At 41.4% G+C, this 22,106-nt stretch overlaps 3 protein-coding genes across 7 annotated transcripts in view; 1 reads left to right on the plus strand and 2 right to left on the minus strand.

The window, feature by feature from the left end:
- Elk1 (ETS transcription factor ELK1) overlaps positions 1–7,136 on the minus strand; it is a 16,517-nt gene extending 9,381 nt beyond the window's left edge. Inside the window, exon 1 of the mRNA XM_021188724.2 lies at positions 6,581–7,136. The gene's annotated coding sequence lies outside the window, so the exon portion shown is untranslated. The remainder of the gene's footprint in view (positions 1–6,580) is intronic.
- Positions 7,137–8,049: 913 nt separating this feature from the next.
- On the minus strand, positions 8,050–18,231 carry Uxt (ubiquitously expressed prefoldin like chaperone). 2 transcript variants are annotated; one of them, XM_021188729.1, is made up of 7 exons: positions 18,148–18,231; positions 17,901–18,007; positions 16,168–16,249; positions 15,964–16,031; positions 15,629–15,736; positions 8,338–8,401; positions 8,050–8,153 (listed from the first exon to the last, which is right to left on the minus strand). In XM_021188729.1, the coding sequence occupies exons 2-7, from the start codon at positions 17,996–17,998 to the stop codon at positions 8,100–8,102; spliced, it is 474 nt and encodes a 157-aa protein (XP_021044388.1). In that variant the 5' UTR covers positions 17,999–18,007; positions 18,148–18,231; the 3' UTR covers positions 8,050–8,099. The 2 variants fall into 2 exon arrangements, with proteins under 2 accessions (XP_021044388.1, XP_021044389.1); XM_021188730.1 differs by having other exon boundaries at positions 18,171–18,227.
- The window catches only part of LOC110314289 (zinc finger protein 81-like), a 58,106-nt gene continuing 53,904 nt past the window's right edge, over positions 17,905–22,106 (plus strand). Inside the window, exons 1-3 of one of the 4 annotated variants that reach the window (XM_029534064.1) lie at positions 17,905–17,933; positions 18,062–18,192; positions 18,751–18,871. The gene's annotated coding sequence lies outside the window, so the exon portion shown is untranslated. Of the gene's footprint in view, positions 17,934–18,061; positions 18,193–18,750; positions 18,872–20,222; positions 20,273–22,106 lie in introns of those variants that run through there. The other 3 variants (XM_029534067.1, XM_029534065.1, XM_029534066.1) reach the window with 3 other exon arrangements.

Consider the following 22,106-nt stretch of genomic DNA (forward strand, 5'->3'; position numbering starts at 1 on the left):
TGGCTGTCCTGGAACTCACTCTGTAGACCAGGCTGGCCTTGAACTCAGAAATCTGCCTGCCTCTGCCTCCCAAGTGCTGGGATTAAAGGTGTGTGCCATCATTATAACATTTCTAATATAATGACTTTGATTAAATTTCCCTCCATTAACCTATCCTGTTCACCCCCTTCCCACTGATTATCTTCCTCTTCCCAACTCGGATTCTTTGTATATTATGACTTTGGTTAGTGGTTTAGTACTTGGGAGCTCTGGGGGGGGGGTCTGGCTGGTTGATATCATAGTTCTTCCTATGGGGCTGCAAACCCCTTTAGCTCCTTCCGTCCTTTCTCTAGCTCTTCCACTGGGGACCCTGTGCTCAGTCCAATGGTTGGCTGTGAGCCTTTTTGAAAACAAGTATGTATTTACTCTTTATGTCAAGCACTGCTCTAAGCAGAAAGCCATCTTGCCTACTGCACAATCAACCTAACTCTGTTAGACTTTTATGGTTTTAATCCTGGATCTGCTAGTTATTAGCTAGCAGATTCTGTGAGATTCTGGCCAATTCATTATACTTATTTTGTATTGCAAATCTTCTCATCTGTGAAACAGGGATAGTAATATACTTATCCATAGAGAGCATGTATCATTATGTGAATTTTAAATTTAACATGCTTGGGATATAAACTTTACGTAAATATTTTCTAATTTGCTCACAAATCTTTTTTTCTGCTATCCCTTAATCCAAAACAGTCTATGAACGAAGGCTTCTTTTTTAATTCTTTTCGTAACAAAACACGATTGGAAAGAAAGCAAGGCCCATTCTGGTTTTTATTGATCCTTGCTTAGTATGAATGTTCATACATTTTGGTGCAGAGATCTAAAAGCAGCTGGTGATAGAGCTGGTTGAAGGTGTTATGTAACATGTCATATGTGCACCATGGTACCTTTCTAAACTGAAAAATTCACAATTCTGGAATATATCTGGTCTATGGGGTTTTAGATAAAGGCATGGGCTGTTATTTTTATAGGCACTGACTCACTTATCTCTCATCCCAACTCAGAAAAATAGGCATTTTTTTTTCCTTTTTGAAAGGAGATATTCTTATTACAATATCACTAATTTTACACAAGGCAAAGATGTCCAAGTGACTTCACTGTTGTGACAGTTCCTACATTTGACAAAAGTATCACACTTCAGGGGTCTAAGTGGTTTTGTTATTTATTTTTAGAGACAAGGTCTATATAGCCTAGGGTAGCCTCAAACTTGCCATACAGCTGAGGATGACCTTGAACTCCTATTTTACCTGCTTCCACTTCCCAAGTACTGAGATACTTGGCATGGGTCACCATGACCAGTTTCAGGAGTCTGAGCATTTAACCACCTGCATCAGATCCTTTGTGTATATATTATGGCTTCCAATTTAGTGTTTTTTATGGAATTCCTTAGTGTTTAAATGAATGGGTCTGTTTCTTGGGTCTTCTCTTGGGCTCTTTTTGTTTTATTATATTATATTTCATTATTATCCCTTAGAAGCCTATTTCCTTTCCTTTCCTTTCCTTTCCTTTCCTTTCCTTTCCTTTCCTTTCCTTTCCTTTCCTTTCCTTTCCTTTCCTTTCCTTCCCTTCCCTTCCCTTCCCTTCCCTTCCCTTCCCTTCCCTTCCCTTCCCCTTCCTTCCTTCCTTCCTTCCTTCCTTCCTTCCTTCCTTCCTTNCCTTCCCTTCCCTTCCCTTCCCTTCCCCTTCCTTCCTTCCTTCCTTCCTTCCTTCCTTCCTTCCTTCCTTCCTTCCTTCCTGTTTTTATTTTGAGACAGGGTTGGTATAGTACTGGCTGTCCTGAAACTAGCAAGATGGCCTTGGCCTCAGAGATCCACCTGCCTCTGCCTCCTGAGATCTGGGATTAAAGGTACTTGCCACTACTGCCTGGCTTTTTGTTGTTGTTTTTTGAGACAGGGCCTCTCTGTATAATAGCCTTGGCTGCCTTAGATTAAAGGCATGCATCACACCATGATTACCCTGCTGCCTGTTTGTTTTCTAATGGGAGGGGAGGTGGGAAATAACTGGGAGGAATAGAGATGGGGGCAAACTGTAAGATATCTATATGTAGATATCTATCTATCTATCTATATATCTTACAGTTTATGGGAGGAGGGAGAGAGAAATCTATGTTCAATAAAAAAAGCAAAACAAAATATCACCTCAATAGAAGGATGTTCACTATTCACCTCTTATCCTAACATTACCCTTTCCTATAACCAAACTGGAACTAACACTGAAACTGCTAAAGTCCCTGCAAGGATGGGACTTAATCAACCAGCTGTCCACCTGGCTGGGATTGCTGGATTAAGGATTAAGAATAAACCTTTTAAGGTTTTGAAGAACCTATGATTTAGATTTATAGCTTTATTCTTTAATCTGCATGAAATTATAGTATGATCCTCATATGTCTGAGCCAGTTCAAGGTTCATTTAGCAGAAACAGTGTTAGGCAGCTGTCCAAATTAGAGGGCCGAGGGACAGTGGATCAGAGTCGCTGCCTCAGAGCTCTAAGGGACTAAATATTCCCAACACCAGATTCTTTCAGAGGCCTATAGAGTGCAGTAGAGTGCAGTGTGACCCCTAGTGGCAAAACCAGGCAATTTCACCACCTCCTCTGAGCTATGCCAGAACCCAGCAGCTGAGTGAAATCTCATCAACTAGTGTCTAGCTTATCAAAGACACAGGCTGAATTTGATTACTGCTTTTTTCCCACATAGGTCTTACCAGGCATCCTAGTTACCTGTCCTTCCCAGAAGGCTTTCCTTCCACTCCTCACCTCATTCTCTGGGTGCCTTAAAACAGCTTAGGACACAACAGACAGGAAGGAGTCCTTGCATTAGTATAATCCACACATTCATAGGGCAGTAAGAAATGTCTCAAAAAAAGAAGAAAACAAAGTAATAACACCCTCCAAAAGGTGGATTGTATTATGGTTTCCATTTCAAGTCAGTGAAGTGTGGAGAAAGATGTTAAGTAACTTGCCTAAGGTCTCACCCTTGGATGAGCTGCTGGATGCTGGCAGTCAAACTCAGCAAATCAAGGCCAGTTCTCTAAGAAAACATAAACAGGCAAGATCCCAGAATGACAAGTAGGACACTTCCCTGAAGAAGTGATGTTTGGTGGAGGGGAGGTAGCAAGTCATATTGATGTCCATGGGAAGGATAATTCTGATAAAGAGAAAAGCATATATAAAAGCTCTAAAGTGTCTACCTGAGGCCATAATGTTCCTTGCCAGGTAGAATTTTTCCTTTGCATGATCCAATGCATGGGGTAACTTGTTTGTTCTTGCAAAGTTGTTTTGTCCTGATCTTCACAGCCTCATATTCTGCCCTGTTCTGTCTGTGTGACTTTGAGAAAGTTGTTCAACCTCTCTATGCCTTGTTCTATATCTGTAAAATAGGGAATTTTACTCTCACATCAAAAATTACTTTTTAAAAATGAGGATTCAATGTGTCTATATATATGTAAAGTACTTAGAAAACTGTCTGTAGCACAGACATGCAATTATTGTAGAAATGAAATAAACATTAGCCCTTAGGTTGTATGTCATCCTTCTCCCTCCCCCTCAACTTTCTGTAGGACTTCACCATCTGGCTTTCATAATTTCTATGACCATGACTTCTATCCCTCCCTCTCAACTTGTTTCCGGTCACACTGGCTTTTGAACATGGTAGCCATAATCTGGGCTTCAGGGTCTTTGCATTGAGTGTTCTTTCTGGTACACTCTTCCTTTACACAATATGGCTTCCTCCTTTGTTTGTTTCAGGCCTTAACTCATGAATCACATTTCCAAGTGTAGCATCCCTTGTCTCTAAGAGTTCAAATACCTTGATACTCTAGTCCTATTTGCCCCACTTCATATCTGTTCCTTAGCCTTTGTATAATGTGGTATCTAATTTTACCTATCTATACAGTCTGTCTCCCTCACTTTTAGTAACGCCTGCTTTCTATGTACAGGGATTTCTGCCTGTTTTGCTTCTCCATATCTCCAGCATCTAGAATAAATGCCTGGTACTCACTAGGTGCTTAGTCAATAGTTGTTAAATATTTAAAAAGTTGTAACTGACACCTTAATTCTTACATTCCCTTTTTCTTTTTTATCTGCACTCCCCTTGGTGATGTCTGGGATACAATTTTCATTGTCAGTTTCGTGACAGCATCTCACTCTGTATTTCAGGTTGGTCTGGAATTTGCTATGTCACCCAGGTTAGTTTTTATTTCTTGTAAATTCTCTCTTGGTCTTCCATGCTCGAAATATATAGCTGTGAGCCATCATTCATCATCTAGATACTACAGTCCCCCCTCAAAAGTTAATTTGTGCAACAGATTATTCCAAGCACCTACTGTACAGAAGGTACATTTTTACATGAAGGTAGAACACTGAATAGGCAGATAAAGCCTGTAAGTCCCCATAGGATGTCTATTCTGAGGAGGATAGACAGATATCTATTTATATAAGTTATACAGCATGTCTAACCATGACAGAGTATAAAGGGCCAAAGCAAGCAGGAAAGAGGTCTGAACCCTGCTGGGTATACAAAATCAGATAGTCAAAGTGAGGTGGGTGTTGACTACTTTGACACAAAAAATGATATTTGAAACATTTTTATATATGTACCTTTATACATTATATCCCAAGCACCAGTGTTGACAAATACATGTTTTACTAAAATTACACTACCCAAGATGCAAAGACATGAAAGGACTCTCTGAAACATCTTTTCTATTTGTGTCTTTTCATATCACCAACATCACATTTCCTTTACATTCATTTTATTCACAAATCAAATGGCATTCTTACAAATATCTTTAGTGTGTTCCCTGCACAGGGTAGTAAAAAAATTCGTTTGAGTATGGCAAGTGTACAGTACATTGAAAGTTACCATACAGAGATATGGGAGTAGTGTTAATGGAGAAAGAAGAGCTAATGCAAAGGCCCTGAGGCTGGCCTGTACCTCCAATTTTTGAGAAGCAGTGAGGAGGTCAGCATGGCTATAGCATGGGTCTGAAATGTGGAGATGAAAGAGATAAGGTCAGAGAGGTGACCTGTTTAATTAACCCACATATCCTGACTCCCCCATTTTAGCCCAGTACAGGAAAAAAGTAGTTAAGCCATTCATGTAAAGTCACACCACTGCTAGGACTTGAGGTGATGGGTCCTGAGAACAGACTAGAATGGAGATAGCTCTGTTGTCAGAAAGAACAGCAGAAACAAAGACTGGTAATTGAAACTAATGTGGCTGTTAAGGGATGTGCCCTCATATAGGATGCAATGAGGTGAGAGGGGCATGTCAAAAGCATTCCTCTATCTAAGTAGTTATTGGGCCATCTGTGAACCCATATGCCCTAGTTTTCTCAGTTATCTATCTCACAGGGCTATGATGAGGAATAAGCAAGCTGGAGACTATAGAATACTGCCTGGTACACAGCAAGTGTAAAGTATAAAGTTAGATCCGACAGTCATTAACATCAGTACCACTACTGTAGTTGAGAACTATAGCAAAGAAAAATGTCTAGTGGTTAAGAGTATCTATGAGGAAACATGGCATACATTCAAAGTCCCTGGGTTTTACAAGTACACAGGACTTCCTAAGAGATGGCAGAGAAGACTGACCCAATACATAGGAGGAGGAGGGAAATAAAGTACAAAGCCTATCTTCTTTGGGGAGGGATTTCAAGCTCTGAGGATATGAGAGACTGTAAACACTGGGGTGGCAGAAGGCTTCTGAACAGACCCATTCATTACAAAAGTGAGATATGGTTTAAGCTGATTCCTACACAACCACAGAGAAGAAAAGCCATCACATAATGACTAATTAAAATGAAGGATAGGACAAGGCCATAGACTGGGCTGTTGAAAATGAAAATTAAAAATTGCAAAGCACCAAACTGACCCACTGTTAAAAGGAAGCAGCTCAAAGACTGGAGTCTACAAATAAGGGAGAAAGTTAGGGCGGTGATAACTAGAGGGATATGAATGCAAGCATGTAAACTAATTCACAGTAAGATGGGGGCAATGGGAGGAGGTGGATAAAGTCATGGGCTTATGCATTGGGATTCAAGGGGCAATAATATAAACTTAGGTGGACTCACTGTTGAACAAACAATAGGGTGTCTGAAGTGGGAACAGTGTCACAGATTGATTCACTACAATAAACATGAGGGGTTCAATAAACAAAGCCACAGAAAGTTCCCCTTAAATTTGAGGCTAGGGGAAACGGAAACACTTTAGACACAGCTACTACTAAAGGGGGACTGGACAATGCAACAGACTGGTTTCTAATAAGAGGGGGTTGGGGAGGGCAAGACCACGGACGAGTCCATTAAGTTAGGGTGGGGAAAATCATAAGCTCACAGACCGATCCATTATACAGACAGCAGGATGTTAGCCCACGTTCAGATCAACTATAAAGGGCAAAGGGAGCAGGCAATGCACACACAGGGGCAATCAGTTGATGGTAGTGGAGCCAAATACCGGCAGGCTGGGCCAAACCACATCCCTTGCGCGGGGGTGAGAATACGTGGGGTCATGGACAGGGTCCTCCACCTTGTGGGCCTGGGCTCACCTGCGAGTGGCGCGGCGGTGGCAGTGGCAGCTCCGGGGGGCGGGGGCTCCATACGAGGCCCCACCGCCCCCCAGGCCCCGGTTCCAAGGCGGCGGCGGTGGTGGCGGCGACAGAAGCAGCAACCAGAAGCCGCCCCTGCGTTTCCCCACAGCTCACGTGGGCTCTCATGGGAGGAGCCAAGCGTCCTGCTGCTTGCTGATTGGACAAAATGCCAAGGATCCTAAGCACAGGGGCCTGGGTGATGGTGGAACACTAACAGAGCTGTAACACAATTGGCTTAAAGGGGATTGATGGACTGCGGGTGGCCAACTGAATCTATAGAGGTGTAGGGCGGCGCTAGTGCCTCACGCTGATTGGGTCAAGGAGGACTGCCAAGTGCCAAGGTTGGGGAGGTCGCCCAGTTCACACCGATTGGCTTAAATGAGATTGATGGCAGACAGACAGTCCCAGAGGATGGAGGGGTGGTGATGGGCTGTTTTCAGCTGATTGGAGGACACTCCCAGACAGTGGCCAAAACACCAAAGTAGGTGGTGTTGTACACCATACCGTTCAGCGGAAACAGGACTTATTTAGAAAGGGGCATAGCAGCAGGGCAGGACTCGACTCTGTGGAGGCGGGTAGGGTAACGCTATGGTAATTAGCTAGGAAGAACGAACTTAGAATCCAGAAGGTGGGAGGCCGGAATGGCTGCCAGATATACAGAGGAGGTGAGAGGTGGAAATTAACTGTCTAAAGGGCAGAGTCAAGCCACAGTCAGTTATAAGGGCGGATTTAGGTTCTTAGTTATCTATGACTGGACTTAAACTTAGGGACTGTAGGGGCTGTAGCAGGGAGGGCAGGGTCTCTACATACTGTTGAAACTAGAACTATTTAGAACTATTGGAACTACAATTTAGGGACCAAGTCAAGGGTTGGGCGGTAGTGTGATTTAGGGTACCTGGATGACCACTAGACTGGGAGAGACAATAAACCTTAAGATCTGAAGTAAAAAGCTGATGGCCATGGAAACAAATTACTTGGAACTGGAACTGTAAAAATTTGTTTCAAGTGTCTCGTGTAGCCCTGGATTACCTTAAACTTAAATCCTCCTGCCTCTATCTCTTGAGTCACAGGTGTGCCACACACTCAGCTTATGTACACAGTACTGGGGACTGAATTTTAAGTTTCATGTGTGCTAGGCAAGCATGCTACCAATTGAATCTCATCTTCAGCCCATGAATCAGTCCATTCTTTATGGTAAAACAAAGGGCACAGATACAAATATCTAGGAAAAGGAATTGTGAGGAGCAGGGTCAAGGTTCTAAAGGTGACAAAAGAGAGTAAAGCATAAAGTCAGGAGAAAAACACAAGTTCTAGGCAAGACCTCTGGGATGTTTTAGAGGTTCTACAGAAAGGATGGGTCTTCCAGTAATTTTGGTCTCTAGGGCACTTAGTCAATTAGTGAGAATTAGGGGGAAAAAAGGGCTATGTGATTCCAAGGCATTCAGGCGCTTTAATATTGGAGGCTGGGAAGATGCAGTCAATGGGGAGATGGCTCTGGGAAATTCTGCAGGCCTTGTAGTTCTCTAAGTCCCTGTAAAAAGAGGACAACGTATACTGAACTGAGGCTGGGTCCAGGTCCTGTCCCAGGTTTGCTCTGTTTTTCACTTCTTTGGTTTCAATTTAGAAGGAAAGATGACCCCTCCCTTCTTTGGCTTTCTCCTGTCTTCAGGTTATCACCCTAAATATATATGAAGGGTGGAGTGAGCTGCTCTCACCTCTAGCATCATGTGGATATGGGCCTTGATATTCATGGAGTCCTTGGTGAGGGTGTCGCTGAGCCTAGAAAAAAGGAACAAAAAAGGGCAAAATGGGCCCACTTAGGCCCCACCATGCAGAGATGTCTGGCTACCATTTGGAATTTCCCCACTTAAAGACTGAGGGAAATGGGGCCAGTGAGGTGGTTCAGCTTGCAAAGGTTGATTGCTGCCAAGTCTGAGAACTTGAGTTCAATACCCAGGACCCACACAGTGGGGAGAGAACTGACTTAAAATAGTTGCCCTCTAACCTTCACATGTACTCAGAAAAAATGTAGTAACAAATTTTAAAAAACCATTAAGGGGATGAGGGAAGTGGGGGGGTATGGGTGTATGAATATGATCAAACTACATGATACTCTTGAAACCCATCGCAATGACTATATGATGATAAGAAGTAAAGATTATTGAGTGCCTTCTGTATGCCAGGGAGCTTTAAATAATAGCAGAAACAGCAGTAAATGAAACAAAATTCTTGGTCTCCTGGAGCTCCTTTATTACCTATCTGTTATATGCGTGGGAAATATCCCATGAATATAGATTCCCAGAGGTTAGAAGGTGGTATCGGATTCCCAGGAGCTGTAGTTGTAGGTGGTTGTGAGCTACATGACATGGGTGCTGGGAGCTGAATTCAAGCTACTCTGAACAGCAGTATGTACACTTAAGCACTAAGCCAATTTAAATACTAAGAGACAAAGTATACACACACAGTTACTATGATGTGTTAGATCTAAGTATAAGGAACTAAATACTGAAGAAGAGGTAGGAAGAGGAGGCTTCAATTTCAAAGAATGCTCAGGTTTGGCTTCACCGAGAGCTTTCCCTTTGAGACTGTATAGTACAGCCTGGCTTCTCATTCAAGATCCTCCTGCTCAGACTGCTGAGATTACAGATGTGTAACCCTACCACCTAGTGGGGGCGATATGGAAGATAAGTGCTCCACCACAAGGAAAAACCAATACAACATGCTTGGTATGGTACAGGCACAGCCAAGAAGCCATTGTGGCTAAAGAATAAGAGGTGAAGTCAAGAGAGGTGAGGAAGGAGGCAGAGGGTGGAAAGTCTACAGTACCATGGTAAAGATCTTAGCTCTTACATTAAATAAAGTGCTAATAAGGGGAAGGTTGTAAGTGGAGGACAGATACAAACTGATTTGAGAATAAACTTATAAGGGTTTAAAAGAATCCACTTGGCTATTGGGCAGTGCACTGATAGGACAAGAAACCCAAATGTGAAGGCAGCGCGTCTAGTGAGGAGCGTAATGCAATAGTCCAGGTAAACAATGGAGGCTCAGATCACAGGGAAGATAGTTGAAGTAATGATAAATGACTCATTTTGGGGTGTATTTTGAAGGCAGTGTCAAAGGATTACAGTCAGGTATGCGAGAAAGGACTCTAGGAAGAGGCTAAGACATAAAACACCTGGGAACATGGAGATGCTTGAAACCACCCTTGCCCTGAACTGTTGAGTTACATAAATCAGTCAACTCCTTCTGTCCGAATCTACTTGAATCAGGTCTCATCTAAGAGAATTCTTATGTACACAATCAGTCAAAATGAATACATTGGACCAAAAAATTTTTTTTCTGGAGAATAAAAAAGAAGAATTGAAGATGGAGTGAGAGTTAAGCAGTAAAAAGGTCTTTTGCACAGAAAGACCAAGAGGCACAAAAGAGCTCTGTGAGAAGCGGTCAGTGTTGGAAATTAAGTGAAGCATTCAGAAAGATTATATAAGATAATGTGGAAGCACCAGGAGGGGCTGGATAGTGCAAGGCTTGATAATATGATAGGAAATCCAGTTTAATTGTGCTGATCTATTAGCTAATGCAGGATTCAGCTTGGGGGATGGTAAATGAAACTAAATACTGCATGAGATAGAGAGTTAGGTTGGAAAAAAAACCAGTCTGAGTCTACCTATATACTACTAGCTCTCAAATTTATATTGCCAACTATCTTCAAAAACCTATCTCAGTGTCAAAGTTTTTTATACTTTATAGGTCCCACACTGAGACCTAGCTCTTCCCTCCTGGTCTGTTCTTCCATCTCAGATAGAAGTAACACCATCTTTCTGGATGCTTAGCAAAAATCTAGAATTTCCTCTTTTTGCAGGAATAGCATTGAACTTAGTGCCTCACACATTCCAGTAATACACTCTACTACTAATGGACATGTACCCCAGTTTCAAGGCTCTTCTCTGTTTTTCATTTCCAATCAGCCATTCTATCCAACACCACAACTACTCCATCCCAAGCAAAACTTCTGATCTCCATTAGGTACTGTTTGTAGCACTGTCAACATCTATTATATTACATCTTGGTCTTTCTTATTGTCTCCTTTGATCAAAATGAGAGATGTGAGGATAGATTGTGCTCTGTTTTTGTTTGTTTGTTTGCTGTATAATGAGGGCCAGAACAGTTTGTGATCCAGAGTGGGGACCCAACTGATCCTGAATGAATAAAGACTGATCTAGTCAAAAGATCCCAAATCCTTAAAAAAATACTTAAGGCTATGGTTAGGATAGGGTGCTGGAGAGTAAGAATAGTAAGAATACCTTTTCTTAGCCATGAGCCTCATTGATTTATTCACTCACAATAGCTAGGAAATGGAAACAACCTAAATGTCTTCCACCAGATAAATGGATAATGAAGATGTGGTACATCTACAAACTGGAATTCTGTTCAGTTACAAAGAAAAATGAAATCAAGAAAATTATGGGTAAATGGATAGAACTAGAACATATTACACTGAATGAGGTAACTCAGACCCAGAAAGACAAACACTGAAAATTTTCTCTTATTTGTGGATCCCAGCTTCAAATCTTTAGATGTGAGTATGTAAGTTGGAATAACTACAGAAGCTAGTAAAGTAAAAAGGGACCAGAGAGTGGGAAGAGAATGAACTGTACAGAATGAGACAGTAGGTCACAGGTGCTATGATGGGGAAATTGGAAAAGTGGGGGAGGTTTTTATCTGGGGAGTGGAGAGGAAAAGAAACACAGAGGAAGAGGGACAGGAGGTATAAAAAATACCAAGGATTATTGAAAAGGCCATAGGGAAACACTATTTTATGTTTACTTAAAATACATATAAACTACACACACATACACGCACACACACAAATTTAAATGAAGTTATACTACTTGGGGTGATAATGCTCTCTCCAAAAGCTATAGACTATTTAACAAAACCCCCAGTGGCAGGTATAGCTCAGCTGGCCTCCAATTCAAGATCCTTCTGCCTGGACTATTACGGAGTTGTTGGTTAGGGTAATTCAAGAAACTCTCAAAACAATATAGGCAATTGATGTTGCTCCTGGTTGCCTCCCAGAACCTGAAGGTAAGACCACTGTTGAAAATACCACATTCCTGGGCTGGAGAGATGGCTCAGTGGTTAAGAGCACCGACTGCTCTTACAAAGGTCTTGAGTTCAAATCCCAGCAACCACATGGTGGCTCACAACCATCTCAAGATCTGACATCCTCTTCTGGAGTGTCTGAAGACAGCTACAGTGTACTTACACATAATAAATAAATAAATCTTTAAAAAAAAAAAAAGAAAATACCACATTCCTTAGTCATAAGACTTAGGAGGAATCAAGCTGGAACTAACCTAGAAGCCTCTTCCTTGGAGACTGGCTATCATAGGTGCTATGCAAGATGCAAAGGGAGAGGATCAATCTACTAGTCCTACCCAGCTGTAGAGCCTATGAACCACAACAATGATCTGACTAGCAAGGTATTACTACCTAGCCAACTACACATGGCTGGAGTGCTCATAGACCCGAGAATCTAAATTAATACAATTCCTGCTTTCTAAAACCATATCCTTTTACTCACAGATAAATGTAGCTGTCACCCCTCATTTAAAAACCTTCATTTTGGAACAGATAGAGACTATTACAGAGATCCACAACCGGTCAAAATGCAGAGAATAAGTGACTGTGAGGTGCCTGACCCCAACTGATATATCTGTAGTCCAACTCCTATACCTAAGGGTCAGGGAAAATCATAGAGAAAGGCTGGAAAGACTTTAAGAGGCAGAGGCCCAGGATGTCTGCTATTAAGATCATGATGGAGAAACTGTACCCATGAATGCCCACCAATATGGTTGGCTGAATAAGACCAGCATGACAACAGCAGTTGACATGTCCATGTGGAAAGGGGAAATTACACATGGACCTACTCTAGATGAAGGACTACAAGTGGTCAATGTCTGCTGAAAGAGGGAGAATCAGTCTCAATCCCAAGTTGTCAGCCCTGGATACATGTTCATAGAAGCAAAGCTAAATGGACGCAGTAGATTATGTATACATGTGTGATACACACACACACACACAGACACACACACGTATACACATATACACATGTAACAACAATAACCACCAAAGAAATACACTAAAAACAGTAAGTACCTGCAGGCAATTTTGGATACATAAAGTAACGAGAAGTATGCTAGTTTGAAGTGGATCCCAAGTAACCAAGTTTTAAAGAGAGAGTTCAACTACACAGACTCAAACCCTAATCTAGGATGATGAAACTTTGAGATAGCTCTATTAGTTATAATAAGCAACATGAGGTCAAGCACACATTTCATCACACTGGGAGAAAGTAGTTCAACAGTTTAGAGAGACCAGGCAAGGAGTCTGTTAACTTCAAATACCTCATTTTTTATATACAAAAAAAAAATCAATTCTCATTAAAAACAGAAATAAAACAAACAAAAAACCCCCTGTGACATAGGGGGAAAACATGCAATAAAAATTGAACTTGTAGCCAGGCATGGTGGCGTACGTCTTTAATCCCAGCACTCGGGAGGCAGAGGCAGGTGGATTTCTGAGTTCGAGGTCAGCCTGGTCTACAGAGTGAGTTCCAGGACAGCCAGGGCTATACAGAGAAACCCTGTCTCNAAAAACNAAAAAAAAAAAAAAAAAAAAAAAAAATTGGTCTTGTTCTAAATGGCCATAGTTCAGAATTACAATGACCTTGATCAAATTATATGCTACTTAGTTTGATCACCAAAATTTAGAAATCTTAGCAGGTTTCAGGTCTACTAACACTAAAATCTCTGGAAAGCTTAAGAGAATAACTACTGGAACCATACAGGAGACAACTCTAGGAATGAATCCAGGAATATACATTGCAGATGTTCATACTTGTGAGTGGTTATTTATCTAAGGGAGTACGGTCCCTCATACTCATTTTTCCTAAGCTATGTCACATGTGACAGTTTTTCAAGCATGACAGACACACTGTCCCTTTTGTCAAGAATATTCTTCCCCAGATAGCTCATGGCTTATTCACCCAATAAACTGACTCAAATGTCACTTGTCTGAGAGTGGGAGTTTGAGGCCTTCTGTGTGGCCTCCAGTACCTACTTATGTGTATGGACGTTTTGCCTGCATGTGTGTCTGCATAGCACTTGTGTGTTTGGTGTTCAGAGGCCAGGAGAGGAAGTCAGATACCCTGGCACTGGAATTACAGAAGGTTGTGAACTGCTATGCAGGCTCTGGAAATAGAACCTGGGACTCCTGAAAGAGTAAGAAATGCTCTTCACTGTTGAGCCATCTCTTTAACTACAGCACTACCTATATTTCAAGCTTCTCACCCAAAGTAGTTCTTCCCTACATAAAAACAAAAGTAAGTTGGAGCCCACATTTTCTTTCCCCACCACTACCCACATAGATAAGTTTTGATCATCCCTTCATTTGTTTCTAGCATAATTCACTCAAAGGAAACTGTGCTTTACACTGTTTTAGTTATCCACAGTATAAACTTTTTCCTTTACAATGCCTATAACTTGGGCTAGGGACATATAGTTCAGTAACAGAGCTTGTTTACTACACAGGAGATCTTGGCTTCAAGTCTCAACCCTGTAAAGAAATCTAAGTGATACTTATTATCTAATTGTAAAAGACAATGAGCATGAGAAAGAAAGAAATTTCACAGTAAATTTTAAGAGGTAATAAGATGGTAGAGAAAAAAACTAGAAGATGGCTGGTGTGATAGCTCAGTGGGTGCTTGTCACATAAGCCTGGGGATCTGAGTTCCATTCATGGAGTCCCTGGAAGGATAGCATCAACTCTACAAAACAATGCTCTGATCTGCACATGCATGCTATAGCACATATGTCCACAGACATGTACATATACACACTAATTTTTTAAGTAGAAGGGGGCAAAATTCAAGAACATTAGGAGTTGCAATTTTGAAGTTAGGTCACAGAAGAACTTGTTGAGGGAGCTTGTTATTTATGTAAGACAACCAACACCAGTAGCTACTGAATGCTCCCAAAGGTGGGAAATGCTTAAAGCATGTGTTAGGGCTAGGGAGGTAGCTCAGTGGTCAAGAATATTTGCTGCTCAAGCATAAGAACGGGAGTTGGATCCCTAGTACCAATGGAAAAACTCACACACCTCTGACCCGAGCATGGGTGCTTGCTGAATCCAAAAAATGGCAAGCTCTAGGTTTGGTGCTGAAACCAAAAAATGGCAAGCTTTAGTTTTGGTGGAGACCCTATTTCAAGAGAAATAAATAAAGCAGACAGCAATAGAGGAAGGCATTGTCTCTGCATGTGTGGGTACAGGCACATTTAGTTCAGAGAGGGGAGAGACCAACGAATGAGCAGAAAAATTAGCAGATAAGTGAGAAGCAGCTTCTTTGTTAACAGATTTAGGTTGAAATCTCATGGATGTGGTCACAGATGTATGTACATATAACAACACAGTTCTAGAATGTAAGCTTCTAAGACTCTTCTGTTGTTTACTGCTATATTCTCAACATTAACTACAGAACCTGGTATACATAAGATACTCAATAAATGTGTGAAGGAATAATACAAAAACTACTTATTGAGTGTTTAGTATGACACCCTGGCTGAACTTTGCATCCTCATTTTCCTTAGTCCTAGCCCCGAAGAGGAAGGTAGTATGTTTTTCTAAGCACTGTAACAGGTAGCCACAGGGAAAAGGGTAGAGTATTAAAATTTGTGATGTCTATTATTTTTTCTGTTTGTTTTATATACAGGGATTTGTTTTATCACCCAGAGTTGCTTCAAATTCATGATCCTCCTGCTTGATCCTCTAGAATCCTGTGAACTACCATATCTGGCTTTTATATATTTTGTGTATGTGTTTGTGTGATGTGTGGTATGGATAGAACCTAGGTCTTCACACATGCTTAGCAAATGTTCTTACAACTTCCCTGTACCCTTAGCCAATGTAGTGGCTTTAGATACTATCCTCTTGGAATGAACTCACTCTGTGAGGAGAGAACTCTTTCGGTCAATGAACTTGAGTGCTTCAGCCAGTGTCAGTTCCAGGAAAAAACCATATCCCAGGGCCACATAGATGCGTGAAGTATCTGGGCTGAGGAAAGAGGTCAGAGGAAGTGGAAGAAGTCTTTATTACCATTTAGCATACTGTATGGTTTAAGGTGTTTCCTATTCCTTCCTATTCCCCAAAGTGAAGGCTCTGCAAAGGCAGATACTTTGTGTTCATTTTGGCCACACCCACAACATATTGATAGAAAATACTAAAAATACTTGTTCCATGAAAAAAATGGAGAAACTCAGGAGGGGAGAGAATACACTCACACCACTGTGTCAACGAAGAAGTTACAGCCCAAATCCACCTGCATATATAACTCCGAGTGATTAGTTTCCTATAGGGCCAGGAGAAAAGAGGTAGGTGTCAGTGGGCAATTTTAAAGGCAGATAAAGGTTTTGTTCTTGGGGTTTCTTCCCGCTTCCCTTCTTTGTACACATACACAAAGTGGTACCCAATTTAAAAGCCTTTACCTGGAGTCGCTCAATGACATTTCTTAGTTGTAGATATACAGACAGCTGCTCATATACCTTGTCTCGATGATCCAGCACTTTTCTGATATGTAGAAATACAACAGTGAACATTAGGCAGCCTTATTCCTCTTGAGATGCCAGGCATTTTAAGTCAGGTGTTCATGGATGTAATTCATGGGCTGAGGCACCAGGATTCTGAGCTCAAGACCAGCTTGTGCTACATAGTGAGATCCCAAGCTCCCCTCCTCCAAACACACACAATGGGTATAAGATAGAGACACAGCAGAGATTTCAATAAATACAGGTCAGACTGTAGTTCATCCTGACCTCTACTTCTTACTAGTAATGTAACTATGGAAAGTAGAAAACCTGTCTAGGATTAAGTTTCTTCACATAGAAAATAGAGATGGCCGTAGTAGCACATAAGAGTCATTAGAATCAAGTGTTTACTACAAAGTGTTTTAAATGCTAGCCAAATGGTAAACAGTATATACTTGTTACCTATTATAATTACAAATATTGCATTTTATTCAGTGACTTATGCCAACTAAAATGTCCCATCTTCACCCTAAATGCACCTTCCCATCTCTTTTAGCATGCTCACACAGCCCCAGTTCTAAATTCCTAACTTTCTATTCAGATTAGTAATGACAGCAATAGCAATCATCCAGTTGTTGAGTCTTTAGTGTATTTCAGAAACTGGAGTCAAATTCCTTTTCCAAAACAACTATTTAGGTTATTTGTTTTATTTCCTAAGACAATATCTGAGTTTCTCAGGCTAGTATTGAATTTGTAAACACACCAAACAATTCTTTCCTCTCAGCCTCAATATAATAATAGTTGGGTTTATCTGCATTTTAAAAACGTGTTCTTACTTACAATTATGTGTTTATTTTGTGTACATGTACGGGTGCCATGATACATACCTGGAGGTCAGAGGTCAGCTTTTGGGGAGTCTTTTTCCTTCCACCATGTGGGTCCCAGAGATCTAGCTTAGGGCATGGGGTTGGAGGCAAGCCATCTTGCTGGTCCTAGTTTGCATGTTTTGAGACATAATCTCAAGGCCCAGGATGTACACAACCTCAAATGTAGGTGAAGATCACCTTCAACTCTGGATCATCCTGCTCCTGACACTATCCCAAGTGCAGGAATTGCAGGCCTGTGTCACCGCACTGGGATTTTTTTTAAAAAAATAGAATATTGTTCTATTTTCAAGGCTGGCTTGTAATCCTGGCTAAAAAAAGTGAATTTTCCCATCTCTCCACTAGAAGTGGCACATACCATGGAGCCTGAGCCTGGCTTTATTCTATTTTTTTCTCCCTTTGAGAAAGTTAGTCTGTAGCTCAGACTGGTCTCCAGCTTACAAAGATCCTCCTGCTTCTGGCTCCCAAGTGCTGGAGTTGACACATTTAAAACTCAAACACCACGTTAAGAAGGCCTAATAAACTTTCCCATTTCACAGATGAATAAAGTTCATAAAGGCGAAGTAACAACTTGTTCATAAATATTGGTTAAATGGCCTAGTCAGAAACACCCTGTGTTCGGGATGACTATTTTAAACCAACAAACAAGGTCAGAGCTCTGCTAAAGGGACAAGTTCCAACCACATCTCAGCCCAGAATTCAACCCTATTCCCAGAAGTCTGGGCGGCCAATCCGAAAGTTTGGCCGGCATTCTGTCCCACCCACCACGTGAAATTTCTCAAACGTCACGCTTCCCACGTTGTCACTCACTGCAAGTCTCGCTGCAGTACGTCACTGATAAAGGTCTCATACCGCAGCACTTTCTCCCCCACCGTATCCAAGGCTCGCCGTTTCGGGGGCGTCGCCATGATGGGCTCCTGGGGAGTAAAGGGTGGGCACGTTGAGCGCTCCAGTTAAACTTAACAAAGTAGCCACTCAACGTTGGGGATGACTTTTTTCCGGCTCGTGCTACGGAGTTGCTTCTGCCCGAACCCAACTTTAGGACTCGTTCACTCACCGGTACACGAGTACGGCGTTTACCTTAGAGCCACCAGCAATAACTGTTAGTATGAGCCGCGGCTTCCGGGTGGCGCGGGTGGATGATGTAATTTCCAGCAAGGGAGCCAACCAAATCGATGGGGAAGGGCGGCGGCGTGCTGGAAGACGCACTTAAGGGAAGGGCTGCAGGCGGGGCCTGAGTGAATCCTTGGTGGCAGCAGGATCTTACGGATCTCGATGGGCCCAGCGCGCCGCGGTTCGCCTGCAGGCGAGTAGTCGCGAGCTGGCGGGAGACTGGTTTGGGTGACGTTCAATGAGATTTGGCGGGTTTTGAGGGAGGGTGGACTTACAGGAAGGTAGGGAGAGGGAGTTGAGTGTTTATAATTAGTCATTTGAAGTGTGTGTGTGCACGCGCGTGCGCGCTTTGGTACTGGACTTAGAGGCAGTTGTGAGCTACCGTGATGTGGGTGCTGATAATGGAGTTCACATTCTCTGCAAGAGTTTTATGTGTTAACTGATTAGCCATTTCTGTATTCCCCCCACCCTACTCTTAAATTTGTTTTCCTATTTTATGTGTTTTGTCTGCATGTTTATGGACTACATGTGTGCAGTGCACACCAAGGCCAGAAGAGGTTGTGGAATTCCCTGGAACTGGAGCTACCAACAGTTTGTGTGCACCATGTGGGTTCTGTGAATCGAACCTGGGTCCTCTATAAGACTGGCCAGTGCTCTTAACTACTGAGGTATCAATATAGTCCCTACTTTTTTTCTTTTAGAAACATTTCTATTCTTTGAGAATTTCATAGATATATGCAATGTATTTTCATCATCTCCACCCCCTTTTCCCTCCAACTCCTAGACTCCTCCTATCACCACATTCTCCTCCAATTTCGTATTCTCTTTAAAACAAACAAACAAACCAAATCAAAACCAAAAGAACTCACTGAGGCCACTTAAGCATTTAATATTTTTAAAAGCACAAGTGCCTATAGACCAGCAAGGATTATGGTACTAATCTATAAGGAAGGCAGTATATCCTGTGGGAATCTGTTTGAAAAAATATATATATATTGCACACATTGTTTGGTTTTCACCCTCCATAAAGGGAATGAATAAGAGTACATAAAAATGTTTAAATGGAGACAAATTTTAAGAAATTCATCTTGAATGAATTTCTGCTTGGTGGCTTGATGAGGGCTACAGAGAAACCTTGTCCCCCAAACCAAACCCAAAATTTCATGTTACATGTATTTAAAAGTAAATTTGATGTGCTTAAAACAGATATTAGGGAGCTATATAATATTAGTTAATCTTTACTTGTTAAGGAGAACAGTTTGGATAGACTAGAGTTTGGTCTGTGTTAAGTTTATTAACTTATATTTCGTGTAATTTTTTTTTTAAATTTAAAAGATACTTTTAGGTTATCCAATGGCTCACTGGTTAAACAGTGCTGTCTACCAAGTCTGACAGCCTGAGTTCAGTCTGCAGGGTGGCTTGTAGATTACTGCTGTTCCCTGACATAAAGATAGCACACTTCTTTTTTTACAATGGGAGGTAATTACTAAAGAAGATTCATAACTGGTTCAACTGCAAGGAATGTTTCTGTTGCTGTGGTATAGCTGCTCTAGGTGGTAGAAAGTAATAATCACCTATAGTATTCTAAGTCTTGGAGAATAGAAGACAAGGTGGAAAGAACGTGAAAGCTGCAGAAAGGAAGCATTGTCTTACTATTTCCAGTGTTGGGCATGACCATTGCTATTTTGAATAAGAGCAGAGTGATCGCTATTCACCAAACATTTACCCTTTCCATACATAGTTCTGAGCATTTTACATATATCAACTCATTGTTTTCCTCTGAGGTGTCTGACTTTATAGCCCAGTTACAAATCGTCTGGACTGCTTTCCCCATGTCCAGACTAGAAAGGAATATAACCAGGGTTTCATTTTCATGCTTCAATCTTGGTCCATCTAGAGTATGTATATATGTAATAAGGTATGGGCCCAATTTAATATTTCTCTACAGCTTTATTTTTCAGTTAGAGTCTTGCCATATAGCCAGGATGGCATTGAATTCACTGTCTAGTCCAGGCTGGCCTTGAACTTAAAATCATTTCCCTGGCCTTTCAACTTCTGGCATTGCAGAGGTAAGGCACCAAGTCAAACGTAATCTGTTTGTAAATGTCTGTGTTTAATGGGTAGAATGATGCCTATATATATATATAAAACCACAGAATCTGTTTAAAAATTTGCATATATAATTAAGGATCTTGAGGTGGGGGTCATTCTGAGTTAAACAAATGGCCCTTAATCCAATGAGAAATATTCTTTTAAAAAAAAAGAGAGAGGAATATTCTTTTTTTTTTTGAGACAGGGTTTCTCTGTGTAGCCCTGGCTGTCCTGGAACTCACTCTGTAGCCCAGGCTGGCCTCAAAGTCAGAAATCCGCCTGCCTCTGTCTCCTGAGTGCTGGGATTAAAGGCGTGCGCCATCACACCCAGCTAGGATATTTGAAAGTTTGTGATCATAAAAAAGTCCTTCCTCATTTGTTTTTTTGTTAAGTCTAGTCACAGCAATGAAAATGATACTAGCATGGTAATGTTTATAAATTAAAGGGTTGAGGCCATAACTTAGTGGTAGAATGTTTACCTAGCATGCATGATGCCCTGGACTTGATTTTTGGAACTTCAAAAATATAAACTGAGGTATATCAATGATTGCTGGTGTCCTTAGAAGGTAGGAGAGAGGCATAGAATACATTTTGAGTAGAAAGGGAATACATTTTCTTCAAAAAGGCTTGGCTCTATGATCTCATGAGTTTGGGCTTACAGTCTCCAGAACTATAACAGAATAAAATTTATTGGTTTAAACCAGCCAGTCTGTGGTAACTTTTTACTGCTCTCTTAGGAAATGAGCATATTTATTTGAAAATTCACTTTTGTCTCATGATTTGAGATGGCATTTTAGTTAGACACAGACTTCTTTAGTGACATTTTACACGGTTTCACTGGCGTATATATTCATGTGTCATGATTACATGGTCTTGCTGTTTTGGTTGGTTTTATTTTGTTTTTGAGATATGGTATTGCTATTTAGTATATATAGGCTGTTTTTGAACTTAATTTGTAGTTGAGGTTTTGAGCTAGCTACCCTCCTTTGCCTTTTTAAAATTTTTTTATTTTGTTTTGTTTTTTTCCTTCTTTTTATTAGATATTTTCTTCATTTATACTTCAAATGCTATCCCCTTTAATAGTTTCCTCTCTGAAAATCCCCTGTACCTTCCCCCTCCCCCTGCTCCCCAACCCACCCACTCCCGGCTTCCTGGCCCTGGCGTTCCCTTATACTGGGACATATAATATTCGCAAGACCAAGGGCCTCTCCTTCCATTGATGGCCAACTAGACCATCCTCTGCTACATATGCAGCTAGAGACACGAGCTCTGGGGGTACTGGTTAGTTCATATTGATGTTCCTTCTATGGGGTTGCAGACCCCTCTAGCTCCTTAGGTACTTTCTCTAGCTCTTTCATTGGGGACCCTGTGTTCCATCCAATAGATGACTATGAGCATCCACTTCTGTGTTTGCCAGGCACTGGCATAGCCTCACACGAGACAGAAATCTTGCTGGCATCTGCAATAGTGTCTGGGTTTGGTGGTTGTTTATGGGATGGATCCCCGGGTGGGGCAGACTCTGGATGGTCCTTCCTTCCATCTCAGCTCCAAACTTTGTCTCTGTAACTCCTTCCATGGGTATTTTGTTGCCCCTTCTAAGAAGGAATGAAGTATCCACACTTAGGTCTTCCTTCTTGAGTCATGTGTTTTGCAAATTGTATCTTGGGTATTCTAAGTTTCTGGGCTAATATCCACTTATCAGTGAGTGCATATCATGTGTGTTCTTTTGTGATTAGGTTACCTCACTAAGGATGATATCCTCCAGATACACCCATTTGCCTAAGAATTTCATAAATTCATTGTTTTTAATAG

Source organism: Mus pahari, chromosome X (assembly GCF_900095145.1).
Source record: "Mus pahari chromosome X, PAHARI_EIJ_v1.1, whole genome shotgun sequence".
In the NCBI taxonomy this organism is placed as follows: domain Eukaryota; kingdom Metazoa; phylum Chordata; class Mammalia; order Rodentia; family Muridae; genus Mus; species Mus pahari.